The following is a 25,158-nucleotide window of genomic DNA, read 5'->3' on the forward strand; positions in this document are numbered from 1 at the left end:
TATTAAAGAATTATAAGAAATCATATTAGATAAAATGATATATTAAAAAATAGTTTGAGGAAAAATAAATCACTTCAGCTAGAAGGTTATCTCTCCAAGAGGACTGGGTGACAGCCAGAGTACCTATTGGGAATCCAAGAACCCATAGCCCCACCTCTCCTCGACATTAAAGGGAGGGACCTTCAGATAGAGGAACCTTTAGACCTTCAAGCTACATTCCATAGAGGCTGCTAGATGCCTTGGGATTATCTTGGGGGGGGGGGGTGGAGATGCCCCTAACCAAAGCTTCAGCCTGGACCTGTTTTTTTTTCTTTTGGGGGGGCGAGAGGGGTTGTTGTTGTTTTACCTTGGGCATAATAGCAAGTACAAATCTGATTCCTGGCGTTCCCAGCTCAAAAACTTCAAAAGCCCTTTCACTAGTTCCTGAATCAAGCCCTCACAAACGTGTTTTGATGAAGGGATCCTTCCCCACTCCCTGGGCTTCTCGCTCCTCCCCCTCGGTCCTCCAACCCCACTACCCCTCTAGCAGTGCTCTCACAGGACGGGAGCTGACATGTACTGTATTTCTCAGTCTACACTGTACATTTCCTGGGTAGAGCCCTGTGCTGTCTTATACCCTGTTGCATGAACAGGTTCAGCTCCAACCCACACTCCATCCCTACCTGCAAACTACATCTCCTGATCTCCGTAAACAGGTCTTCAATAGCCAGGTGGTCTGAAGTGTCTAATTGCCTTAGTGTCTGTGTATCTTAAGAAACGTTTCTTTTCTGGGTCTCAGTTTCCTTATCTCTAAAATGACGCGTTAGAACACAGATTATATTTAAACATGTTGGTTGGGAGCTGGGATGCTTTGAAGGCGGAGAGACTGTACGTTTTTTGTATGCCCCCTCCGCGCCTAGCCTCCCAAAACAGGCACACAGCATACATTCCATAAAAGCTTGTTGAATTGATACCAATAAGCTTGTGGCTTCTACCCAGTAATAGAAGACCAAGTCAGCTAGCTGGGTTTGCGTTCTCAAGAGGTTCACAGTTTAGTGTAGGAGGCTAAGACAATAACTCGTTCATTTAACAAATATTTTTTTCAACGTCAGTGTGTACACAGGTGGAAAAGGTGAGGCAAGAGTGATCATTCCGAGCTCCAGACGAGGTTGCGACATTGATTGATTCGGAGCGGCGACCTTCTGACCTTTTCATTGGTTGTCGCGAACCCTCCCTTCTATCACCCAACCAATCCCGGAAGCGTGCTGGAAGCCTCACAGGCCGCAGGCAGCCAATGAAAAGTGCCGAGGGGTTGCGGCAGCTGGGGTGCTGACGCCGATTTCAGTTCAGCGAAAAATGACGCGGTCCGGACAGTCCAGTGGTTGGGGGTGCAGGGAGACCAGGCTCTGGCGAGCCGAGCCCTCCGGGCGCTGACCGCCGGCGGTCATGGAGGACGAGCAACCCGACAGCTTGGAGGGCTGGGTGCCGGTCCGCGAGGACCTCTTCGCCGAGCCCGAGCGGCACCAGCTGCGCTTCCTCGTGGCCTGGAACGACGTGGAGGGCAAGTTCGCTGTGACTTGTCACGACCGCACGGCGCAGCGGCGGCGGCGGCGCAAGGGGAGCCAGCCCGGGCCCGAGCTGGTGTCCGAGCCCGTGTCTGAGGCCGCCGCGCCCCCGCCCAGCTGGGCAGGCCTGCTCTCGGCCGCCGGGCTCCGCGGCGCGCACCAGCAGCTGGCGGCGCTGTGGCCGCCGCTGGAGCGCTGCTTCCCGCGGCTGCCGCCGGAGCTGGACGCGGGCGGTGGCGGGGCCTGGGGCCTGGGGCTCGGGCTGTGGACGCTGGTATGGCCGGCGCGCACGGACCTCGGCGAGGCGGCGCTGCAGGAGCTGTGCGGGCAGCTGGAGCGCTACCTGGGCCAGGCGGCCGACGGCTGCGGCGGCGCCGCGGTGCGCGACGCGCTCTTCCCCGCCGAGGGGTGCGCGGCCGACTGCGAGAGCCCGCGCGAGTTCCGGGAGCGGGTCCTGCGCGCGCGGCGGGACGAGGCGGGGGCGCGGCTGCGCCAGGTACGCGCCCGCCGGGCCGTCGCCCGGTCCTTCTGCCTTTCGGTTGAGCCTCGGGCCCTTTTCCAGGGTGGGACGAGCGCGAGAGGGGGGTCCTTCCGCAGACCAGCGCGGGGAAGGAGCAGGTTAACAGCGTGATGCGCGGAAGGGCCGCGCAGCCTCGCAGGTGCTCTTCACCTGTCGGGGAGCATCGAGGGGAATTCCGCGGAAGCCCCGTGGGGCCTATAGCGAGAGGACTAAATTAAATCAAAGTTTAATCGCAGTTAGGAGCTAGGGTAGGCCCTTAAACCTTTCCCCTGAAGATGCTGGTGGAGCTGGCTGTTTTGACAGGAAGTGCCAGAGAATACTGAAAGCAAAACTAGAAATATCACATCCGTGTAGGAAATGACAACACAGACTGAAGGTAAACACTGACAGGTTCTGTGTATGAGGGAAGACCGATAATGAGACAAAATGTTTTAGAGGATGAAGGTGCTTTCTAGGACACAGGTTTTTTAGGTGATAAAGACTCGGTCAAGGGGACAGCCGACAGGTTGTGAGCTGTCTTCATCAGTGTGGAACAGCAGCAACATGAGTGCAATTTTAAGCTTGAAAGAGGTAATTAGCGAGATGGAACAATTCATTTTTTGAGTGGTAAGCTTACAGAACTGAAGGGGATTCACAAATTCACAAAAGGGTTTAAGAGAAAAATATGGCTCATATATCCACAACCAGCTGACTCTCCTGAGTCAAGATTTAGTGCTCTATCCCACACCCTGACATGCCTCTTGCTTGCCTTTTTCTCATTATACGCCGTACTTAATCCGAATGATTTTTCTCTGCCTTCATTTGAGGAAGGGGAGGTGTAAGAGAACAATCCAGCCACATTTCAAAATCTTAATTATATCCTCTCAAGCTAAATATAGAATGAACTTTTTTTTTTTTTTTTTCCGGTACGCGGGCCTCTCACTGCTGTGGCCTCTCCCGTTGCGGAGCACAGGCTCCGGATGCGCAGCCTCAGCGGCCATGGCTCACGGGCCTATCCGCTCCGCGGCATGTGGGATCCTCCCGGACCGGGGTACGAACCCGTGTCCCCTGCATCGGCAGGCGGACTCTCAACCACTGCGCCACCAGGGAAGCCCCTAATTTCACTTTTAATGTGAGGAAACCACAGAGCAGTTTCAGGCCAGTCAACTTTATCTTTTTTAAATTTATTTTTGACTGTGTTGGGTCTTTGTTGCTGCACGCGGGCTTTCTCTAGTTACCGCAAGCCGGGGCTGCTCTTTGCAGCGGTGCGAGGGCTTCTCACTGCAGTGGCCTCTCGTTGCAGAGCACAGGCTCTAAGGGCCCAGGCTTCAGGAGTTGTGGCTTGCGGGCTCTAGAACACAGGCTCAGTAGTTGTGGCACACGGGCTTAGTTGCTCCGTGGCATGTGGGATCTTCCAGGACCAGGGCTCGAACCTGTGTTCCCTGCATTGGCAGGCAGATTCTTACCACCAGGGAAGCCCAACTTTATCATTTTGAATCAGACAGACTTTTATTTTTTAGACACCAGTTTCTGACAGAAGTGGTTTTTCCTTAAGCTAACATATGTTACTATTGTAAAAGTTATACTTTACCCAAGTTGAAGTTCATTCAGAGGTATTATGGCACCAGTATAGTTGATACTGTTAGGCTAGCTGTTGACACTTGTGTGGTTCACCTGTTTACGTGTAACAGGTGGGCAGAGGAGGGCTTAAATATCAAGTATACTGCATCCATGGAAGTGTATGTGATCATCTTAATACTCAGCTCATATTTAGAACAGGAAAGCAATTGATTCTAGAATTATACCAGTTGCCAATATTGCTAGTGTATATAAAGTGAAGCTGAATGGTTTGAATTCTGAATAGTCTAAGCAATAAGACTGAAAAGTATCAGTTGTCTTAAGTTTACTTTTTTGTGTGTTTTAATATTTTTCAGGGAAACTTTTTTAATCCTATTATTATCACCTGGATAAAATGTCAGCTGAACATAGATCACTTTATCCTTAAGTGGAGGGAAGGAAATAGAAGAATTTAAGGTTATTGGGGAAAAAAAGTCTATACTATTACTTGATTTTATTTCTCTTCTCCTGGGGGGTAAGGTAATTTCTTACCAAATGAGTTTATCTAGATTATAAATGCTCAGTTTATTTTCTATCCTGCCTCAGGAGAAGAGCTCTGCAGAGGCTAGAGCCACATTTGTGATGCTAACTGAATCTGCTGGGGGTTTGGTGGCAATATTAACCTGGGGGAATTAAGAGAGTTGGCATGCTGGAGAAGTACTTGGAGGCATTTCTGTGTCCTTATGAGCTTTTAAAAAAGGAGTACATCCTCACAAAACCTTTATGGTCGGAAGAGTGATGAAAAATATCCTCAGTCTACCCCCTATTTGATGCCTTTTTCTTGTCCTTTTCTCTGAGTACTTAGAGAAAACACAGTTAAGATAAAATTTTCAACTCTGCATCCTCCTCCACCTCCCACTTATTATTATAAACGTCCCCAGGGCTTCCCTGGTAAGTCCCCAGTTACTAAACAGTCTTCAAAGCACAGTGCTGAATGATTGATTATAGTAATAATAATCTACTGTGGATATACCATGATTTATTTAACCATTCTTACTGGGCATTTTGGTTGGAGAACAATAGCATTTTCATGTTTAATCAGTTTTTTTTTTTTTTTTTTGCGGTATGCGGGCCTCTCACTGCTGTGGCCTCTCCCGTTGCGGAGCACAGGCTCCGGACGCGCAGGCTCAGCGGCCATGGCTCACGGGCCCAGCCTCTCCGCGGCATGTGGGATCCTCCGGACTGGGACACGAACCCACGTCCCCTGCATTGGCAGGCAGACTCTCAGCCACTGCACCACCAGGGAAGCCCTTAATCAGTATTTTAAATTGACGCATTAAAGTTTAGAACATTCAGGTTTCTTTAGCTTTGTTGGTTTGGTATGATCTTATAAATACTGTCCACACGTGAGCTTTATTTACATTTTGCCTTCTAGGTGCTTCAAGGGCATGAAAAAGCCAACACCATGATAGCATTAATGAAAGTGTATCGAGAGGAAGATGAAGCATACCAGGAATTAGTTACTGCTGCAACCATGTTCTTCCAGTATTTACTGCAGCCATTCAGGGATATGCGAGAACTTGCAACTTCATGTAAGCTTGCTATTTTGGTACGTTTTCTTTATATTTTTACTTTATGAGATTTATTCTTTATTGTATACTATTTCTTCAGTCGCATTTAAGATTCAATCTGTGTTTCCACTTTGGGTTTACCCTATATTTAGATATATTGTAGACATATTGAATTTATTATTTTTTAAATTGATTTCAGATAAAGACATTTTACATCAGTCGTCTTAATACATTAAGATTTCTGCAGATTTTCAAGGGTTACACACTTTCTTTGCTGATGACTTTTTTTTAAAATTTCCATTTTAATTTTTTGGCTGCATTGGGTCTTCATTGCTGCACGCAGGCTTTCTGTAGTTGCAGCGAGCGGGGGCTACTCTTCGTTGCGGTGTGTGGGCTTCTCATTGCGATGGCTTCTCTTGTTGCGGAGCACCGGCTGTAGGCACGCGGCCTTCAGTAGTTGTGGTGCATGGGCTCAGTAGTTGTGGCTCGTGAGCTCTAGAGCGCAGGCTCAGTAGTTGTGGCGCATGGGCTTAGTTGCTCCGTGGCATGTGGGATCTTCCTGGACCAGGGATCGAACCTGTGTCCCCTGCCCTTGGCGGGTGGATTCTTAACCACTGTGCCACCAGGGAAGTGATGACTTGTTTTTGATGTGTTGCTTATTTACTTTAGCTTATTTTCAGCCTCTAAGGACACATGCAGACTTCTGAGAAATAGGATGAAAATTTAAATAGCAAGGCCCTGGATTGTAATTCAGTAAATTAAACTTTAGTAAATGCTGTCATTGCTCTTATTTCATTGAGCCATGGAACACTAGTTGGAATAAGCATTATCATTCCAGTGTTATAAATGAATCTGGAACCAAGGTGGGTGGGGAGGTTCAATAGCTTTCTCTGGTTCTAAACCAGCTGGAATCAGAAGACAACAGAGATCTCTTGATCTCTGCCCCCTGCACTGGGCCATCCTTCCACACATGCACTCATGACCACTGCCGGGCTACCATAAAAATGGTATCATGTTTAGACGAAACTCATGCCAGCCTAACCTGTGGAGAAAGTTGTTCTGTTCGTTATTTTGCAAATCTATTATTTGGATTGTCTTTACTTCCTGTGTATATTTTTTCTTTCTCTAAATAACAGCTGTACTGAGATATAATTCACAGACCATATAATTCACCTATTTAAAGTGTACAGTTCAGTGGATTTTAGTATATTCAGAGTTTTGCAACCACCAGCACTAATTCCAGAACATTTTCATCTCCCTGAAAAGAAACCCCATATGCATTCCCCATTCCCCCCCAACTCCAGGCAACCACCCATCTGCTTTCTGCCTCTAGATCTCTCTGTTCTTGACATTTCATATCGTATGGAATGATTTGTGTCTGGCTCCTTTCATGTAGCATCAGGTTTTCAAGTTCCATCCATGTTGTAGTGTGTATTAGAACTTCATTTCTTTCATTGCCAAATAATGTTCATTATATGCACATAGCACATTTACATATCCATTTAGCAATTGATGGACATTTGTAACTTTCCACTTTGGGGCTATTATGAATGTTGCTATGAATATTTGTGTTCAAGTTTCTATGTGGACATATGTATTCATTTTTCTTGGATATATGGATATGCTGGACCCTACAGTAACTCTGTTTAACCTTTTGGAGAACTGCCCGACTATTTTCCATAAATGCACCATTTTACACTCCTACCAGCAGTAAATGAGGGTTCCGATTTGACCACATCATCGTCAACACTTGTTATTGTCTGTCTTTTTGATTATAACCATCCTAGTAGATGTGAAGTGGTATCTCATTGTGGTTTTAATTTACATTTCCCTGATGGCTAACCTGGGTATATTTCTTATGTCACTAAATCATGCTTGGTAGAAGCATTGGATACTAGGTGACATAGTATATGTCACAATCATTCATGTTTTAGGTTACTGTATTACTTTTGCCCTTCAGAAAAGAATCTCACTATTGAAAAGCTTCCTGCCATGCCCCTAAAAGAAACCACAGCAACAGCTAACACTTGAGTGTCATGTACCAGGCTTTTGCTGAGTGCTTAACAATACAGATCTCATTCAAACAATCGTGTATTATTACTAATAGAGAAACATAACTTGGCAGCATTCCCTTATAGAAAAAGTTATTTGAGTAATACAAAGTAAAAGTAGGGTTTTTTTCCCTTTATACTTCAGAGTATCCCTTTGTCATCCAAAGGATGTACCACTTAGAGCCTTATTCATACTCAGTAAGGAACTGATGAATGAATGAAATTTAATTGACTATGTAGTAGTAATAAAAGTAGCTGAAATAATCCATGTGACCAATTTCCTTTCGACTTCCTAATGGCTCTACATTACTATTCTCCTTTACTAATATAACTTTCCCTTCTTTCTATAGAAGTCCTTGGATGAGGATGGTCTGGGTCCTAAAAGGGTAGTTGCCCTGCAGAAGGAAGCCCAAGAATGGACCAGACAGGCTGAAGAAGCTATAGTCTCGATTCAAGATATTACAGTGAATTATTTTGAAAAAACAGTAGAAGCATTAACAGGTAATAATTTAAAATGCTATACTAAGATACATGTAATTTTCATTTTATTCGGAAAACATTTGAGTGCCTCTTAAGCACCAGGTTCTGTATTTTTTAGGTACTGGGGATTCAATATAAGGATAAGCATAAACAGCCACTGTACAGTCAGGTGAAGGGAGAAAAATCTTAATTATATTAATTATATATTCATTCAAACACATGGAAAATGGCAGTGGCAACAAGCCACATGGAGAAGAGAAACATGGGGCTCTGAGAGCTTAGGAGAGAGAAATTAGGCCCAATCAGAGTGGCCAATGAAGGCCTCTGAGAAGTGGCACTTGCCCTGACATCTGAAGGATAAATGGAAGTGGAGAAAGCAGAAAAGTGAGGGAAGAGTGTTCCAGGCAGGAGTAGCATTTGCAAAGGCCCTCTGGTTTTTGGGAGCTTGACAAGTCTGAGGAACTTGGGAAGTATGCCAAGTATGAGGAAGCCATGGGCTGGGGCACAGTCCAGGCACACCTCATGTCATAGCTCATTTCACTGCACTGCACTTCACAGATATTATGTTTTGTACAGATTGAAGGTCTGTGACAGTCCTGCACTGAGCAAGTCTATTGTAAAACAGCAAGTGCTGTTTTCCCAACAGCAGTTGCTCACTTCATGTCTCTGTCACGTTTTGGTAATTCTTCTAATATCTCAAACTTTTTCAATATTATTATATTTTTTATGGTGATCTGTGATTAGTGATCTTTGATGTTATTATTCCAAAAAGATTACAACTCACTGAAGGCTTAGATGATGGTTAGCATATTTTAGTAATAAAGTATTTTTAAATTAAGGTATGTATGTGATCTCGGATGGCCTCAGCCTGCAGCAGCTTGAAGCAGGATTTCAGTTCCCCGGCCAGAGATTGAGATCAGGCCGTGGCAATGAGGACGCTGAATCCTAGCCACAAGACCACCAGGGACCAGTGGCCAGTGACAAGGCCCTGGCCTGTCAGCTGTGTAGAAATGAATTTCCACATAGAGACAGAAAGTAGTGAAGCAAGTTAAGTGTTTATTGAAGGAAAAAGAGGACAGTGACTGTGGATAGACACACGGGTGGGCTCAGAGAGAGTCACACCCTCGTGGTAGACTGAATCACTTTTACGGGGCATTTCTTCCGGGTTTCCTTTGACCAATCATCTTGCTTTGCCTGGTTCTGAGTCCGTATTTGGTATATCTCAGGATCCTCGCGCGTGTGTGTGTGTGTGTGTGTGTGTGTGTGTGTGCGCGCGTGCATGTCTTAGCCAAGATGGATTCTAGAGGCTTAGGGTAGGTTGACATCACTTACTATGAGGTGGCGGCCCCTCCCTTTTTGACCTCCAAGGAGCCTTTCTGTGCATGTGTAGTCAGGAAGTTCTCCTTGACTTCGAGAATGAGGAATATGTGGTCTTTTATCTCTTATCTGGTAAGGGCCCAGCCTCCTCCATCATCCTTTTTTTTTTTTTAATTTTTGGCTGTGTTGGGCCTTTGTTGCTATGCACTGGCTTTCTCTAGTTGCAGTGAACGGGGGCTACTCTTAGTTATGGCGCACAGGCTTCTCATTGCAGTGGCTTCTCTTGTTGTGGAGCATGGACTCTAGGCATATGGACTTCAGTAGTTGTGGCACACGGGCTTAGTAGTTGTGGCGCACGGGCTTAGTTGCTCCGTGGCATGTGGGATCTTCTTGGACCAGGGATCGAACCCGTGTCCCCTGCATTGTCAGGTGGATTCTTAACCACTGTGCCACCAGGGAAGTCCCCATTATCCTGCTTTTATGGAGTTTCTGCTATTACAGAGTTTCTGTCCACAGGGGAGAAACTGTTTAGCCTGGGGCCCGTCTATCTCCTGCCTCAAATATACATTGTTTTTTTAGACATAATGCTACTGTACACTTAATAAACCACAGTACAGTGTAAACATAACTTTTATACACAATGGGAAACCAAAAAATTCATGTGAATCCCTTTATTGTGATATTCGCTTTATTGTCGTGGTCTGGAACTGAACCTGCATTATCTCTGAGGTATGCCTGAATGGAGAATGTGGTGTGAGATAATGCCAGCAAGACAGGCAGGGATGAGACCATATGGTCTTGTGGGCTGGGTGAAGGACTTTGATCTTAAATCATTGTTGATAGTAGACCCAAATAGCAACAACTTATTGTCTGTCAGTTTGTTGAACTATAGTACATTTATAAAATGGAACGCCATATAGCAGTAAGCATGATTCTCTATAACTATTTTTATGAATAGCAAGAGTTCCCTGATATATTAAGTGAAATAAAAAAGATAGAAAGCAGGATGATGATCCTGTGGGGGGGGGTTTTGTTTGTTTTGGTCAAACTATATCTTCCTGTCTGTCTAGCTAAACATAGAAATAGTCTAGAAGTATATGCACCAAAATGTAAGAAGCAATTGCTTTAAGTAAGTGAGATTCATGATTTATTATTTTCTTTTTTAAAATGAAGTTATCTAAAATTTTATACCAATAACCATGCATTATTTTTGTGACAATAAAAATTCACTAAAATACAAGAATTTTTCTTTTAAAAGGGATGTTTTGCAGGTAACATGGGAGGCAATAAACAAAGAATTAGTTCAGGATAAATTTCTGTTTTTAATGAGTTGTAATTATGTTTTATTTTATTAATTACAATACAACAGGAATGCAGAAACAAATGGCACAGGATGAGAAGAGATTTGGCCAGGCTGCCTGGGCCACAGCAACTCCCAGGTTAGAAAAACTCAAGCTGATGTTAGCTCGGGAGACTCTGCAACTCATGAGAGCCAAAGAGTTGTGTTTCAGTCACAAAAGAGCTGAAATTCAGGGAAAGGTGAGACAAAGAGAAGTGAAACTTTGTTTTAAAAATACACTTTTATTTTAGGTAGAATCTTTCTTTCCAGGCATTGTGAAAGAGCTTCCTTTCTTTGCTTATTCCAACACCATCTTCCAGTAGATAAGAATTTGCAGACTGTGGAAGGTTGGCCGTGAAGTTTCCCTTTGGTCAAAATGTTTGTGAAATATTATTTTTTTAAAATTGTTTATTTATTTGTTTTTGGCTTTGTTGGGTCTTCATTGGTGCATGCGGGCTTTTTCTAGTGGTGGTGAGTGGGGGCTACTCTTCCTTGCGGTGTGCTGGCTTCTCATTGCGGTGGCTTCTCTTGTTGCGGAGCACAAGCTCTAGGCATGTGGGCTCAGTAGTTGTGGCTCACAGGCTCTAGAGCGCAGGCTCAGTAGTTGTGGGGCATCGGATTATGCTCCGCGTCATGTGGGATCTTCCTGGACCAGGGATCGAGCCTGTGTCCCCTGCACTGGCAGGCGTATTCTTAACCACTGCGCCACCAAGGAGGTCCCTGTTTGTGAAATATTATATTGTAGGATTCACTTGACGATAACATCAAACTCAGTACTGATGTAGTACTTTAAAATCAATCAAGTACTCAGTAGTTTAAAATCAATCAAGCCGTGTTTTCAGCACAATTTTAGAATAATCAAAGAGGTGCTTTATCGTAGAAGCGTAGTCACTTAATTTTTTTCCTGTAACATTATGACTTTAAAGCAGAAAACATTTGTAAATACCTCATCGCTGTTTATTTTTCTCAAAACCTAAATGTTTTCATATATTTCAGGGATGAGATAAAGTATTTGTGACAAACATTGAAGAAGGCATTTTTATCCCATTAAATGAAATGGAAAAGTGTTTCTTCTCTATTTGCTTTTTTTATATTTGATATTGAGCAAGGAATAGAAAATAACTTGAATGCTTGTAAAGTTTGCCTTTAATGTACTAATTATTTTAACTTGCTCTTATTTTTTTCATGAAAACAAGATGGAAGATCTTCCAGAACAAGAAAAAATAAATGTTGTAGACGAATTAGAAATACAATATTATGAAGTTCAGTTAGAACTATATGAGGTTAAATTTGAGATATTAAAATATGAAGAAATACTGCTTGTTACACAGTTGGACTCTATTAAAAGACTTATAAAAGGTAAAACATATATTTAAATGTATATATGTTTAAATTACACATTCAAGGAAATACAGATCATATTATCAATTATTGTATATTGTCTAATATATCTGAAATTTTCTAACAAAGTTTCCCTTTAGTAATTTATTATTCAAATAATATATTCATTGTTAAACACACAGCAAAACAAAGGGAAACTATTATTACCCCAATTAAATCATTTAGAGATACTTAGGCTCTATAGCTTTGTAGCCTTTTTTTGTATGCTGATGTTTATAAATCTTTCAATTTCTTAAACCAGAACTATGTATCCTGTTCAGTAACCTCTTTTTCACTTAATACATAATAATCATTCTTCCATTTCAGTAAGTAATAAAACCATCAAAAATTTTAATGGCTGCATAGTATTCCATTGTATAGACATGCTGGGATTTCCAGTTTTTCACTGTTGTGAACAGCATTGTAGTGAAGAACCTTCCTTTACACGTGTCTTTGTGATTACAACAGATTATTTCCTTGGAATAAATTTCTAAAGATGGAATCAGGTCAAGGACAATGCGTATTTTACATTTTGACACATACTTGTTAATAAAAAACTACAAGAATCATTTGATATGCATTTTTCTACACCTCTATTTTCTAAATTTCTAAATTTCATTCTACATAATGGCCCTCTAGATAGGTTGTACAAAATGATGCTCCCATCAGCTGATTATAAAAATAGCTTTTTCCCCATGCTTATTCATTTAAATTCTCACCTACTTGAGAGCAAAAAATGGCATCTTCTAATTTTCATGTATTTAATCACAAGTGATGTTGAACGCAATTTTGTATGTTTACTGGCCATTTGTATTTCTTTTATTCATGGCCTATTCATGGCCTTTGACCATTTTTCTTTGGAACATTCCCTTTCTATATTAGAGATGTTATTCTATTATCTGTCATATGTTGCAAATAATTTCTGTCATTTGCTTTTTCTTGCCTTGTAGGAATATTTAATTATTATGAAGTCACCTCTATCAGTCTTCTGCTTTGGTGTTATACCTCCTTATCCCAAAATTATATCAGTATTTACTTATGTTTTATTTCAGTATTCTTATGATTTTGTTTTTAAAAACATTTGGCTCTTTAATCCAGGTGAAATTTATTTTGATGTGGGGTAGGAATCTAACTTTTCCCCCCAAATTGTTAGCAGTCCCAATCACTAGTTTTTAAAAACATTTTCCCCTGTTGCTTTGCTTTGACTTTTACCTGTCTCATATCCAGAATTATCATATTTGTTTTGATCTATTTATGAATTGTTATTTTCTTTCACTGATTTGTGAGTGGCTTCTGGTGCCAGTACCATGCTGTTTCTATTATTGTACCTTGGAGGTACATTTTAGTATCAGGTAAAGCAAGTACTTCCCTCATTACTTTTCCAAAAATTTTCTGACTTTTCTCACTCCTTTATTCTTCTAGATGAACTTTAGAATCATTTTGGCAAGTTCAAAACAAAAAAACCAAAAAAACTCGGAATTTTTATTGGGATTGCACTTAACATTAGAGATAATTTGGGGAGAATTGTCATCTTTTCAATTTTGAATCTTCCCATCCAAGAACATGGTATGTCTCTCCATTTACTTAAGTCTTTTTTTCCCTAAAGTTCCTCCAAGTTTAGTTATTTTCTTCATATAGATCCTGAACATTTAATTTAATCCTAGGTATTAAAAAAACTTTACAGTAGCTTCACGTTATAAGCATTTTACATATTTAGGAAAAACTTCTATTAGAAAAAAGTTAATCTGGAAGGATGCATGCCAAACTGTCCATGTTTTCCTCTGGGAATAAGATGCCAAAGAGTTGGTGAAGGAAGAGGCAAATTTCACTTTTGTGTACTTTTGTAGGGCTTGAATTTGTTACAGTTAGCATGTACTTTTTAAAAATCAATATGTAACTAAGATTAAATATCATTAAGGCACCTTAATGCTATACTGCTGGTAGAATGTAAGTTGCCTTTCTGGAGGAGGGTGATTTGACAAGAGTCATCAAGAGCCTTAAATATTCATCTGCTAAGGAAGTAATAAAAAATGTACACAAAGATTTATATTCAGATGTTCATCACAGTGAAATTGATAATAATAGAACACTGGAATATTCTAACAACAGAGAGTGCTTAAATTTGAGAATACTGTGTTGCCATTAAAATTATATTTCCATCACATGGAGAAGTTTCTCTAAGAATTCTGTTTATTGATATGTGTAGCTATATAAGTTGTGTGTGTGTGTATGTGTGTACACATAGATATACATATACATAAATGTTAATCATAATTACAAAGATATTTAACTTTCCTTACCTTAAAAAAAGTATGCATTATTTTTAATAATAAGACATGTTTTTAAGAAATCATTAATATGTTTCTAGATAAACAGGATGAAGTTATCTATTATGATCCATGTGAAAATCCAGAGGAACTTAAAGTCATGGATCATGTAATGGGGCTGCAGGATGATAAGAATTTGGAGGTGAAGGAACTCAGCCGGCAGTGCCAGCAGCTGGAATCTAAACGGGGCAGGATCTGTGCCAGAAGAGCCCGTCTCAGGAACAGAAAGGTAGGAGCGCCCAGGGCAGCTTTCTTTTCTTACCCCTTCTGGGGGTTTCTTCTTGTATGAAAGATAAAGAGGTATTGAAAATAAGGCTTTTTATCAATGATTAATTTTGTGTGTGTTTATGTAGCTATCAGTGGATACAATTAAAATACATTTAAAATGTTTTTCTTAAGAAGATTCTTTTTCCTTTTGGATTTAAGCATTTGCCATCATCTTTAGATTTTAATTAAGTCTTTCAACAACTATTTATTGAATGCCTATTACTTACACAGGTATTTTAAAAACCACAATAGGTAGAAACTTCTAATCAGCTATATAATAAATGCTGAAATTAATTTTATTGTGAACTGTTGATTATAAAATATCAGATAATATTCAGCTCATTTCAATCCTTATATGCGGTGAGTGATTTTTTTCTTAATTTTTAAACACTCCGTGATTACATAAAAAGGTAACATACTAAGAATGGCTAAGCATAATTGAGATGTAGTTTTTAATATAATTTTTCAGGTATTGTAGGTTGGATGTGTTATGTAGGTAGGTATATTTGGAGATATTACTTAGAACATTATGGGGAAATGTGTTTAAAATAATTGCATTGAAACAGATCCTTAGGACACATCCCACTTAGGAATGTGGGACTGCCTGTATGTCCTCTCATTTCCACTTGTTTGGAGGATTTGCTTTTTCATCTCTCAAAGCACTAGATCCCAGCCGTGGCCCTCCTGCCGGGAAGGAGGGATTCCCGTAAGCAGCCCACTGCCCCGTATCACGTGACCGAGGAGAAGGCAGAAGCACTGAGCCACACCATAACTCCTATTAATAAATGCTTTATACTGCAGCCCAAATGCAGTGCTTTTTTCTTTTAACCTTTTATGCTATAGCCCATGGTAATATTAAAAACCATGTGGCGTTCAATTTATAACCAGGTGAAAAACAGATCTATGAAATTATATTATTCCCCCAGGATCAATGCAAAGAAAATCATCGACTCAGATTGCAACAGGCTGAAGAAAGCATAAAATATTTTCATCAGCATCATAGCGTTCAGAGGGTGAGTGGTTGAAGAAAAATGTTTTATATTCGCATAACATGACACACGGGCTTAAGTTTGTGCAAAGTGGAGCTCCACTGCCCCGTCAGCCTTGATCCTGAGGGGACAGCACAGTCTGGCCCTGCCGCGTGGGAGGCAGACGTGGGGGCCAGAGGAGGCAATAAGGTCAGGTGACAGTCCCTCTCTTTCTCAGGACTTCTGAGAAGTTTACAAATATGTGTTTGTTTAAATACAGAAAAGAGACCAGAAAAAAGAGGAGGAGCAAAAGAAAAAAGAATGGATAAACCAAGAGCGCCAAAAAACACTCCAACGATTGAGAGCATTTAAAGAGGTGAGTTCTAGAAATAATCACTTCACCTGCATTGTCTGGAGAAATAAACGAAGATCACCCATCCTAGGAGAAAAGTATAAAGTATTAGGAACAGAAGTTTGGGACATAAAATGTTTCCCAAATGCCATTATTTGTAGCCTATAAATAAAAATCAAAAATATTAGAAATATCATGATGTTTTTGACCTTGCCGCACACTAGGGTTCCTGCTCTGCCCCCTGACCAGGTGGCGTGACTCTGCTCACCGTGGTGTCAGCTGGCAGGGAAAACTGAAAATAGTTAAATTGCCCTTAGATTTAGCTGTTTCCTCATTTGTAATAAAGAAGTCTTTAAAATTTGGTCAAGGAAACACTGTAATGTAAGTATAATTTTGCACCCTATTAAAAGTGAATAGGTATAAAAAAAAAAAACAGTAAATACTTACTTTAAAGTAACATTAAATTTGTTGAATGTAGAACATAAACCTGGTCTCATCACACACCTGCAACACACACCTTCATAATGACCCAAAAGAGAACACCACCCACTCCCAGACATAATTCTGGGATGAGGTACTGAAGGTGCACTGTGTGATACCAACAAGAAAAATAGGGGCCACCAGAGTGAATCAATCATGTCCTACAACTTCATCTTGTTTCCCGATATGCTTTCTACTCTGATCACTGCCGTATACCAGGCATGTGCTAGGCACTTACATTCATTCTCATTTAATTCTTAAAACAACCTTGTGCGATATCATCACCACTTTAAAGATGAGTAACTGATGCTCAGGGTGATTACACAACTTAGATGAGGGATATACAGAGTCAGAGCCACAGCAGAGATTCTCCAACCCGGGCAGCACATCAGAAGCACCTCTGGAGCTTCTAAAGAATACTCATGCCCAGACCCCACCTCCAGAGAGTCTGCTTGTCCTGGGTGGGAGCCTGGGCATGAATGCGGGGGGCTACATGAATACAGATGAGCCAGGTGGACAGTAACTTGCTGGTCAGCTGTCACCAGAGGGTATTGATCAGTGTGGAAGAAGGGACTTCAGGGATGCAAGTCCAGCTCCGTAGCCCTGAACTAGTCAGAGCAGTCATGAACTTTCAAATGTAGACAGTATGAAGATGGTATGAAGGTGACAGAAATCAGGCTGCCTAAGCTCTCAACAGACTGGAACGAGTTGACCTCAAATTGGTAAAGGTTGCAGTTTTTTTGGTCCATGGAGGTATACATCCCTCAAGATTAGGTCTTTGTAAGGTTAGGTTTTTCTTTAGTAAACTATACCTGCGAGACCAGAACTTCTTTATTTTTTTTATTAATTAATTTTTATTGGCGTATAGTTGCTTTACAATGTTGTGTTAGCTCCACTGCCCAGCAAAATGAATCAGCCATACATATACATATATCCCCTCCCTTTTGGATTTTCCTCCCATTTAGGTCACCACAGTGAATTAAAGAGTTCCCTGAGCTATACAGTATGTTCCCATCAGTTGTCTATTTTATTTTATTTTTATTATTATTTTAAAATTTTTATTTATTTAAATATTTTTGGCTGTGTTGGGTCTTCGTTTCTGTGCAAGGGGTTTCTCTAGTTGCGGCAAGCGGGGGCCACTCTTCAGTTGTCTATTTTATACATAGCATCAATAGTGTATATGTGTCAGTCCCAATCTCCCAATTCCTCCCACCCCACCCCTTTCCCCTTGGGCATCCATACATTTTTCTCTATTTCTGCTTTGTCTGTGTCTCTATTTCTGCTTTGCAAATAAAGTCAACTATGCCATTTGTCTAGATTTCACATATATGCGTTCATCAGAACTTCTTTAATTCACATTTTTAAATTATAAAATTTGCTCTAAACATAAAAATTAGAGAAACATCCATAATTCCTGTTTTAACTGTCACTTTGAGGTCCACCCTGCTGGTATTTTTCATACCTCTGTTTTTTACCTGGTTATACATTTAACACCAGATCATCTGCATTTTTTTTTTTTTATTTTTTCATCTGCATTTTTTAAGGATGTTTCGGACTTTGCACTACTTACGATTTTTCATGGCTGCCTAATACTTTAAATTCACCGTAATTTTTTCCACCTATCGTTGATACTAAGTTTCTGATTTTTCATACTAAAAATATGATGAATGTTTTCATCTGTATATATCCTTTCATATCTTTATTACAGAGAAAGTATTCTATGAAAGGACAGAAATGCTTATTCCTTAATAGGTAGATTTAGTAGCAAGGGTGGCGGTACATGGTGAGAAGGAGCCACTTTGTGAATTAGAATAATCCACGCACAGAAATGCTTCAGTGTTCACTTACAGAAAGCTTCAGCATTTTGACGGTTTGCGTTTGTAGCAAGTTTCTCACAACAGTTTTTCATTTTCAGAGATGTCCAGGTCGCTCTGTCCTAAAGAGCTCTCGCTCACAACCTGTGGCTCCACACCTGCCGAGTGGACTTCCCCGGCAGACATCCCTGCCGACTTCTCAGATGACGGCGGGGATCCATCCGTCCTCTAGGAAAACCAGAAGCGCTCCCTTATCTGAAGTTAGTAACGTGATAACCCCTGAGCCTGAAGACTGTGCTAGAAACATCCCTGTTCAGACTTTTGTTCCAGCTGGTGCCCATACACACTGCAGATCAAGTGAGGAGTTGTCACTGCCGCCACCTCCTCCACCGCCACCGCCGCCACCGCCACCGCCGCCACCACCACCACCGCCCCTCCCTGCTCCGCCCTTTTCTTCTCAATCTGCAAATCATCGGAATTTACACTTCAGGACTTCAGCGAAAGATGATCAGCCGCTTCCTCTAGTGTGTGAATCGCCCGCTGAGAGCCCGTGTGGTTTCTCAGACAGTCTTAGCTGCCCAGGTAATCTGCCGAAGTGTCCCTGCTCACCAGGAGTGGTTAGGTGGTTGGAGCATTCTAGCTTTAGGAGCCTTCATCTTCAAATCAAAATCTTTTTTAGAACTCTCTACAATCTTAAAATATTTCAGCATTTTTTTGCCTTATCACTCTTTTATTGCAAAGTTAGCATAGCCTAAATCTGAGTTTGATAAATGCTGCGGGAAATCTTTCTAAAATGAAGCGGTCAGAAAAATAGTAGACCACTTTTTTGCATTTGCAAGTATAGCACAGTGAATACACTTGAATATTTCTGTCTAATGAGGGCTATAGTTCTACTCATTATTCTAATTATGATTTAGACATTGACTATGGAGGAGACGGGCTGAAATCTGCCCAGACTCAGAGCCCACTGCTCTGGAGTGTATTTGTGTCTGTGTTTAAATTCTATCGAAATGCTGTGTACACTTGTTTTAAAGATTATGCCTGAGTACCTATGCCTAGAACATACAAGGCGATTGTGCTAGGTGATGTGAATTATACAAACAGAACAGTTCCAAACTGTGGTTCTGGTTAATGCGTATTCTGGTTATTCGGAGTTCAAGGTTTCTTTGCACCTGGAGCCGGGTACAAATGAAAATGTGCACGCTCTTAGGTAGAGACTGGAGGCCCATTTCCATGGGGTCTGTGGCAACATCGTGTAAATGAAAGCGAGAGCTCACATGCCTGGGCCCAGATGAGAGATGGGACGTGGCAGGGCTTTGCGGGGGGCACCCTGTTCCCGGCCTGGTGTAGCCCACAGTGTGGGAAGCCCTGATCAGCTCACACACACTGCCTCAGTTCACTGGAAAGAATAATAAAATGCCCTCGATGGTGAAACTTTGTCTTATTACTCCTAGAAGGGAAAAGTAATAACAAGTTATAGGTTAAAATCCAAAGTGTTCTGTTAGCCACGGCATGGCCTTTCAATTCTGAACTAGAAATGACCGTTCACCTTGAAGTCTCATATAGAAGATCCCTAGATGAGTGGCTACAGTCATGCCCCAGTCTCCAGCAGGTGGTAAAAGATTTTACCCCCGCAGGGGTCTCAAGGTGCCAGAGTGAAAAATAGCTTCTCTTCACCAAGGACTTGAAACTCTGATCTAATCTGTGTTTTGACAGCATTTCACACCCTCAAAAGTAGAGCACATAAGTTACATCAGGGTAATGTAGGTGGAATTAAACACACTATATACAGAGAAATGTGCCAGTGCCACCCACTCTGGGTTCATTGAGCTACTGATTAAAGTTTTGCTTTAAGCCTTTTCATGTGTAGAAACCTACTCGCTTCATTATTACAGAACGAGTCATCACTGACTAATATCAGAGACTGAAGTTGGAGAAATACAGTGGGGTACGTTAAAAAAAATTTTTTAAGTGGGAAGGGAAATGGAGGAGATACAATTTTAGAGCTGTCAATGCACATTGGGTTGGATTACTTTAATACCCCAGGAATTCATAACTATCTTCAGGGTTACACAAAAGGATGATAACACCTGTGTCTTGAGAAACAGAAGGTATGTTGACTTTTGACTGTGCCTGGGAGTTGCTATGGATTTGAAGAAGTAGTGGAAAATAAGTGGTCAAGGTAAAATCTTAGCAATTAGACTATCCTGGATTCAGAAAGGGAGCTGATGGTCGACCTCTCTAGCAGATAATCAAAGCATTTGTTTAATGGAATGATGTTGATTTGTTTACATCATCGCATTAACTGATGGGTGACGTAACCCTGTTAACGAGTACAAAAATGTCTCGGCATCTCAGGGAGAAAGAGTATGATTTCGTGACTCCTTGCTCTGTTTACTCAATTTCAGGGTCAATGGATGAAGTGCTGGCCTCCTTAAGGCATGACAGGGCCCCTCTCCAGAAGGTGCAAGCGCCCACTTTGTCCCCTCCCCGTGCCTCAGTCAATGAGCACATTCTGGCTGCCATAAGGCAAGGGGTCAAACTGAAGAAAGTTCACCCTGACCTTGGCCCGAGCCCCAGCAATAAACCCACCAGCGACCTGGAGAGGAGCATCAAGGCGGCGCTCCAGAGAATTAAGAGAGTATCTGCTGACTCGGAGGAGGACGATCGCGATGAGCAGAACCCCGGCGAGTGGGACCGTTAGCCTCTTCGCCAAGGCCCAAGGCTCGTTCTGGAAAAGCATGTGAATGGGGTGCTGGTAGACTGGCCACATAACACCCCGAAAGATCAGCAGGGCTGGGTGTGTGACGTTGCAGCTTTATTTAACGCTGCAGCTCTTAAAGTCAGGGAAGGAAGGAGAGACGTGGTGCCTTTCACGCATCTAAGAACGCACGGTGAGCACTGCTGGCATAAGAAAATGGTAGTTATTGTTCACCACGGATAATCTAGAATCATTCCCTTATTCTGAAAAATGTTTACACTGCTATGGTAAACAGCACTACTGACCGTTCCTCCCGAGTGTGTGTAGTGGTTTCCTGGGATTGAAAGGTTTGAATGTGAACATTATTTTAACAGTAATCCGAATAAGTTGCTTATAAGCAGGAATTATTTTAAATATTTTAAAGGAAATGTATTTCATGTATCAGGCAGTATATAAACTCATAATAAAGAACTATTTATAATCCATCAGTGTCACTCATGAGGAAATGAAACATAATATCTTAACACAGCCATCCCTCCCTTGGCTGGGTTTAGCTGAAATCTTATTGAAAACATTAAACGGGACTTCCCTGGTGGCACAGCAGTTAAGAATCCGCCTGCCAACGCAGGGGACACGGGTTCGAGCCCTGGTCCAGGAAGATCCCACATGCCACGGAGCAACTAAGCCCGTGCATCACAACTACTGAGCCTGCGCTCTAGAGCCCACAAACCACAACTACTGAAGCCCGCGCGCCTAGAGCCCGTGCTCTGCAACAAGACAAGCCACTGCAGTGAGAAGGCCGCGCACCGCAACGAACAGTAGCCCCTGCTCACCTGAACTAGCGAAAGCCCTCGCGCAGCAACGAAGACCCAACTCAACCAAAAACAACAACAACAACAAAATCCCCAAAACGTTAAACATTTATTTAAGCAACTACTAAGGGTGGGGGAAGAGTGTTGTTTCCCTCAGGCACTCATGCTGGAATCATTTCTCCTCCTTGCTTTGTGTTAAAATTAGGAAAGGGGAAGAGACCCATACAAGGCAGTCTCCTCATTTCTCAAATTGTCCAAAGCATCCCCACTAATGTCATCACCCTCACTCTTGCCATGGCAATCCTGGGTTACAAAGAACAAGATGAATCGACCCTCCTTTTCCAAAGAAAAGTTATAGACCAAAACCCTTCCTACTTAAGAGTTTCTTCTTAGCTAGCTCCAAGGGGCCTCAGCTGGCGTAGCTGGGAGGGGTATGGGTCCTTCAGCAGCTGCAGCCTGGACCTCCGTGCATGGCTGGACATCCTTCAGTGTGGCCACTGCCAGGTCACCCGTGGCTCCGTCAGGTGTCCTACTTTCCCTGACCTGAAGTGATGCAGACCCAGACCCAGCTCCTGTACACGAAGGTGCCTCACTCTGCTCCCGGGGCCCAGGCCTTGGTGCCCTGACCCGGCATTAGCCTCTGTTCCCACTGTTCCCTTTCCTTTTTGCAGGTTCCCGGTGTGTGTGTGGGGGGGGGGCAGTGCTGCAGCACGGGGGACAGTCCCTGCTGGCTACTTGCCGGGCCTCAGTCGAAAATCCCAGCGGCAGGCCAAGTGGCAGCCTCCCAGGCCTCTTTCGCCACCATAGACAGGCCGAGCTCAGCACAAAAAGTTTCTCTAGAAAGAATCTGGTATTTTTAAAAATGGCAACATCAGAGCTCTGCTGGACTTTCTTATGCTTATTATGCAATTTGGTATTTTTATTTTAATTCTTGTAATTTCAGTATTTTGAGACACCAGTGAGCTTACTCAGACTTGGATAATTCTCAGAATTTGCTTTCTAAGGCCTGCCAAAGATGAGAAGACTCAAAAAAAAAAAGATCCTTTTCCAGAGAGTTCTCCAATTGAAACGCCTCGCCCAACTGTCTAACGAGCACCCAAACTTCTCTGGAATCCTCTCTCCCTCATTTCTCCATTTCCCCCCTTCTTCCAGCCAAGGCTTAAGTCCAGACTCTGGCCTCAGGGGATCCAGAGCCGAGGGGAGGGTCAAGTATTGTCTGCTACTGTCCAGCTTCAAACCTGTGCAGTCCACCCGCTAAAGTGCCATCAATCCATCCCCACCTCCCCCCTCGACGTCCCGCTCCACTCTCCAACCCACACCGGTAAAGGCCTGCCCCTCAGAAACCTGGCTGCTGCCCCTCCGCCCCTTCCCCACCACAGGTTTTACTCCAGCAATACCAAGCAGGCTGCCCTCAAATGGCTCTCCTAAGCCTCAGCACCCAGGGCATCCCAGCCCTCTGCCACCCGTCCGGCAAATCCACACCCACTTCTCAGTCTCAACTCCATCGCGTCCTCCTCTCCAAAGTCTTCCCGGGCCCTCCTCCACTCTAGGACCACTGCCCCTTGTCCTGGACACCAGTCACAACGCCTCCTCCAACCCACAGCCCTGGCTACAAGGGCAGCCCACTTTGGCCACGTTTTAGAGCCTGAGTTGGGCCCTCTGGCTAAAGCTGATGCTAGGACAGCCAATCCATAACTGGAAGCCTCCTATGGATTGTCCCGGAGTGAAAAACCATGAGCCGGGCTGATCAGACTGACTTATTCATTTGTTCATTTGTTCCCTCTCCCGCATTTGAATTGGGGAATCAAGCAGGTAGTTGCAGGGCCAGAATCAAGAGGTTTTTGATTAATGACCACCCATCATGTGAAACCATGTAGCTGAGTGAATTTATACAGTAAGTCCCCTACATACAAACCTTCAAGTTGCAAACTTTCAAAGATGGCAACATGCGTTCGCAGGTCCAATCATGTAAGTTAGTTCACGCATCTGGCGTACATTTTCATGTGCATGCATCTACTACAAGTGGTTGTGCTTTTGTGTACTTTACCGTACAGTACTATTTGTGTGTGTGTGTGTGTGTTTTATGTATTATTTGTGTGAAAAGTATTATAAACCCATTACAGTACGGTACAATATAGCCGATTGTGTTAGTTGGGTACCTAGGCTAACTTTGCCGGACTTAACGGACAAACTGGTCTTATGAACGCACTCTCAGAACGGAACTCGTTTGCATGTCGGGGACTCACTGTACAGCAGTTTCTCAACTCTTAGATATGTAAACTCATGGGAGGCGTGTATCAGGTTTCTATTGCTGCCAGAACTAACTACCACAATTATAGGGGCTTAAAACAACACAAATTTATTATCTTACCGTTCCATAGGTCCGAAGTCCTACATGGGTCTCACTGGACTAGTATCAAGGTGTCAACAAGGCTGTGTTCCTTTTTGAAGCTCTAGGGGAGAAGCTAGAAGCTTTTCCAGTTTCTAGAGGCTGCCTGCATTCCTTGACTTGTGGCCCCTTCATTGATCTTCAAAGCCAGCAACATGGTATCTCTTTGACTCTTCTTCCATCACCATCTCTTTCTGACCCCAGCCAGGAAAGGTACTCTGCTTTTAAGAACTCATGTGATTAGATTGGGCACCCCCCGGAGATAATCCAGGATAATCTCCCCATCTGAAGGTCCATCTGCAAGGTCCCTTCTGGCATGAAAGGTAACACATTCATAGGTTCTGGGGATTAGGATGTGGACATCTTGGGGAGCCATCATCTTGTTGTCTAGCACAAGGAGCTTCTAGAATGCATACTGCAAGGCCTGGCCTGCAAAAATGCTAATCCAGTAGGTTTTTCTGGGAAACCCAAGATAGCTCTGAAGCAGCTGGTCTGCAGACCATCCTTAGAAAAACACGAATATATACAAGTCAGACAGGAAATGAGGGGGCTGTGAAAGGGAAGAGTGAGGCAGGCATACTTAGAGTCATTGCAGGTTCCTTCCAAGATGAAAAGCCTTGGAGCTGGATGTCTCACAAAGTCTTCAGAGTGGCCCAGGGTCACCCCAGCTCTGGAGAAGCAGGGTGTACCCTGACACCTGTTCTTGAACACCTGTGAGAGCCCTGCTTGAGGGGGAGTCTCACAAATCCTCCATCAGCTGAGTTCCATTTGCACCTGCAATGTATCACCTCACGGCTCCACTGGAACGTAATAGATTTGCTGAAAATATCTGTGTCTTTTCACCTTTGTGTTCCCAGGGCCTGGGGCATAAAGGTGCTCAAGAAATATTTGTTAAATGAATACACGAATTAATGATTTAAGAGCTATACGTGCGTAGGGAGGGTGGGAGGGAGATGCAAGAGGGAGGAGATACAGGGACATATGTATAGCTGATTCACTTTGTTATAAAGCAGAAACTAACATACCATTGTAAAGCAATTATACTCCAATAAAGATGTTTAAAAAAAAAAAAAACAAGCTGTAAGTGTGAAAAGAGCTCTCCAAGAAGCATGAGACGTCCCCTGGAGTGGCTGATTTTAATCTGGAGGGCCTAGGCCTTTGAGCTGTGTCTAAGAAGAGAAATGGGGTTGGAAACAGGAAAGGATTCCAGGCAGCGGGAAGAGCAAGAACTAGAGCACAGAAAGGATGCACCAGCAAGGCCTGGGCAGGACCAGGGAAGGCGGCTAGTGTGACCTCATGGGGGGAGGATA

The 25,158-nt window shown here is 42.9% G+C and overlaps 1 protein-coding gene across 1 annotated transcript; it reads left to right on the forward strand.

The window, feature by feature from the left end:
• The first annotated feature begins 1,425 nt into the window (after window positions 1–1,425).
• WHAMM (WASP homolog associated with actin, golgi membranes and microtubules) lies at window positions 1,426–20,650 on the forward strand. The gene is made up of 10 exons (XM_065871773.1): window positions 1,426–2,040; window positions 5,036–5,209; window positions 7,573–7,723; window positions 10,389–10,558; window positions 11,555–11,717; window positions 14,107–14,294; window positions 15,259–15,345; window positions 15,581–15,676; window positions 18,048–18,528; window positions 20,355–20,650. The coding sequence occupies exons 1-10, from the start codon at window positions 1,426–1,428 to the stop codon at window positions 20,648–20,650; spliced, it is 2,421 nt and encodes an 806-aa protein (XP_065727845.1).
• Window positions 20,651–25,158: the final 4,508 nt, after the last annotated feature.

The sequence above is a fragment of the Phocoena phocoena genome, chromosome 2 (genome assembly GCF_963924675.1).
Source record: "Phocoena phocoena chromosome 2, mPhoPho1.1, whole genome shotgun sequence".
NCBI lineage: Eukaryota > Metazoa > Chordata > Mammalia > Artiodactyla > Phocoenidae > Phocoena > Phocoena phocoena.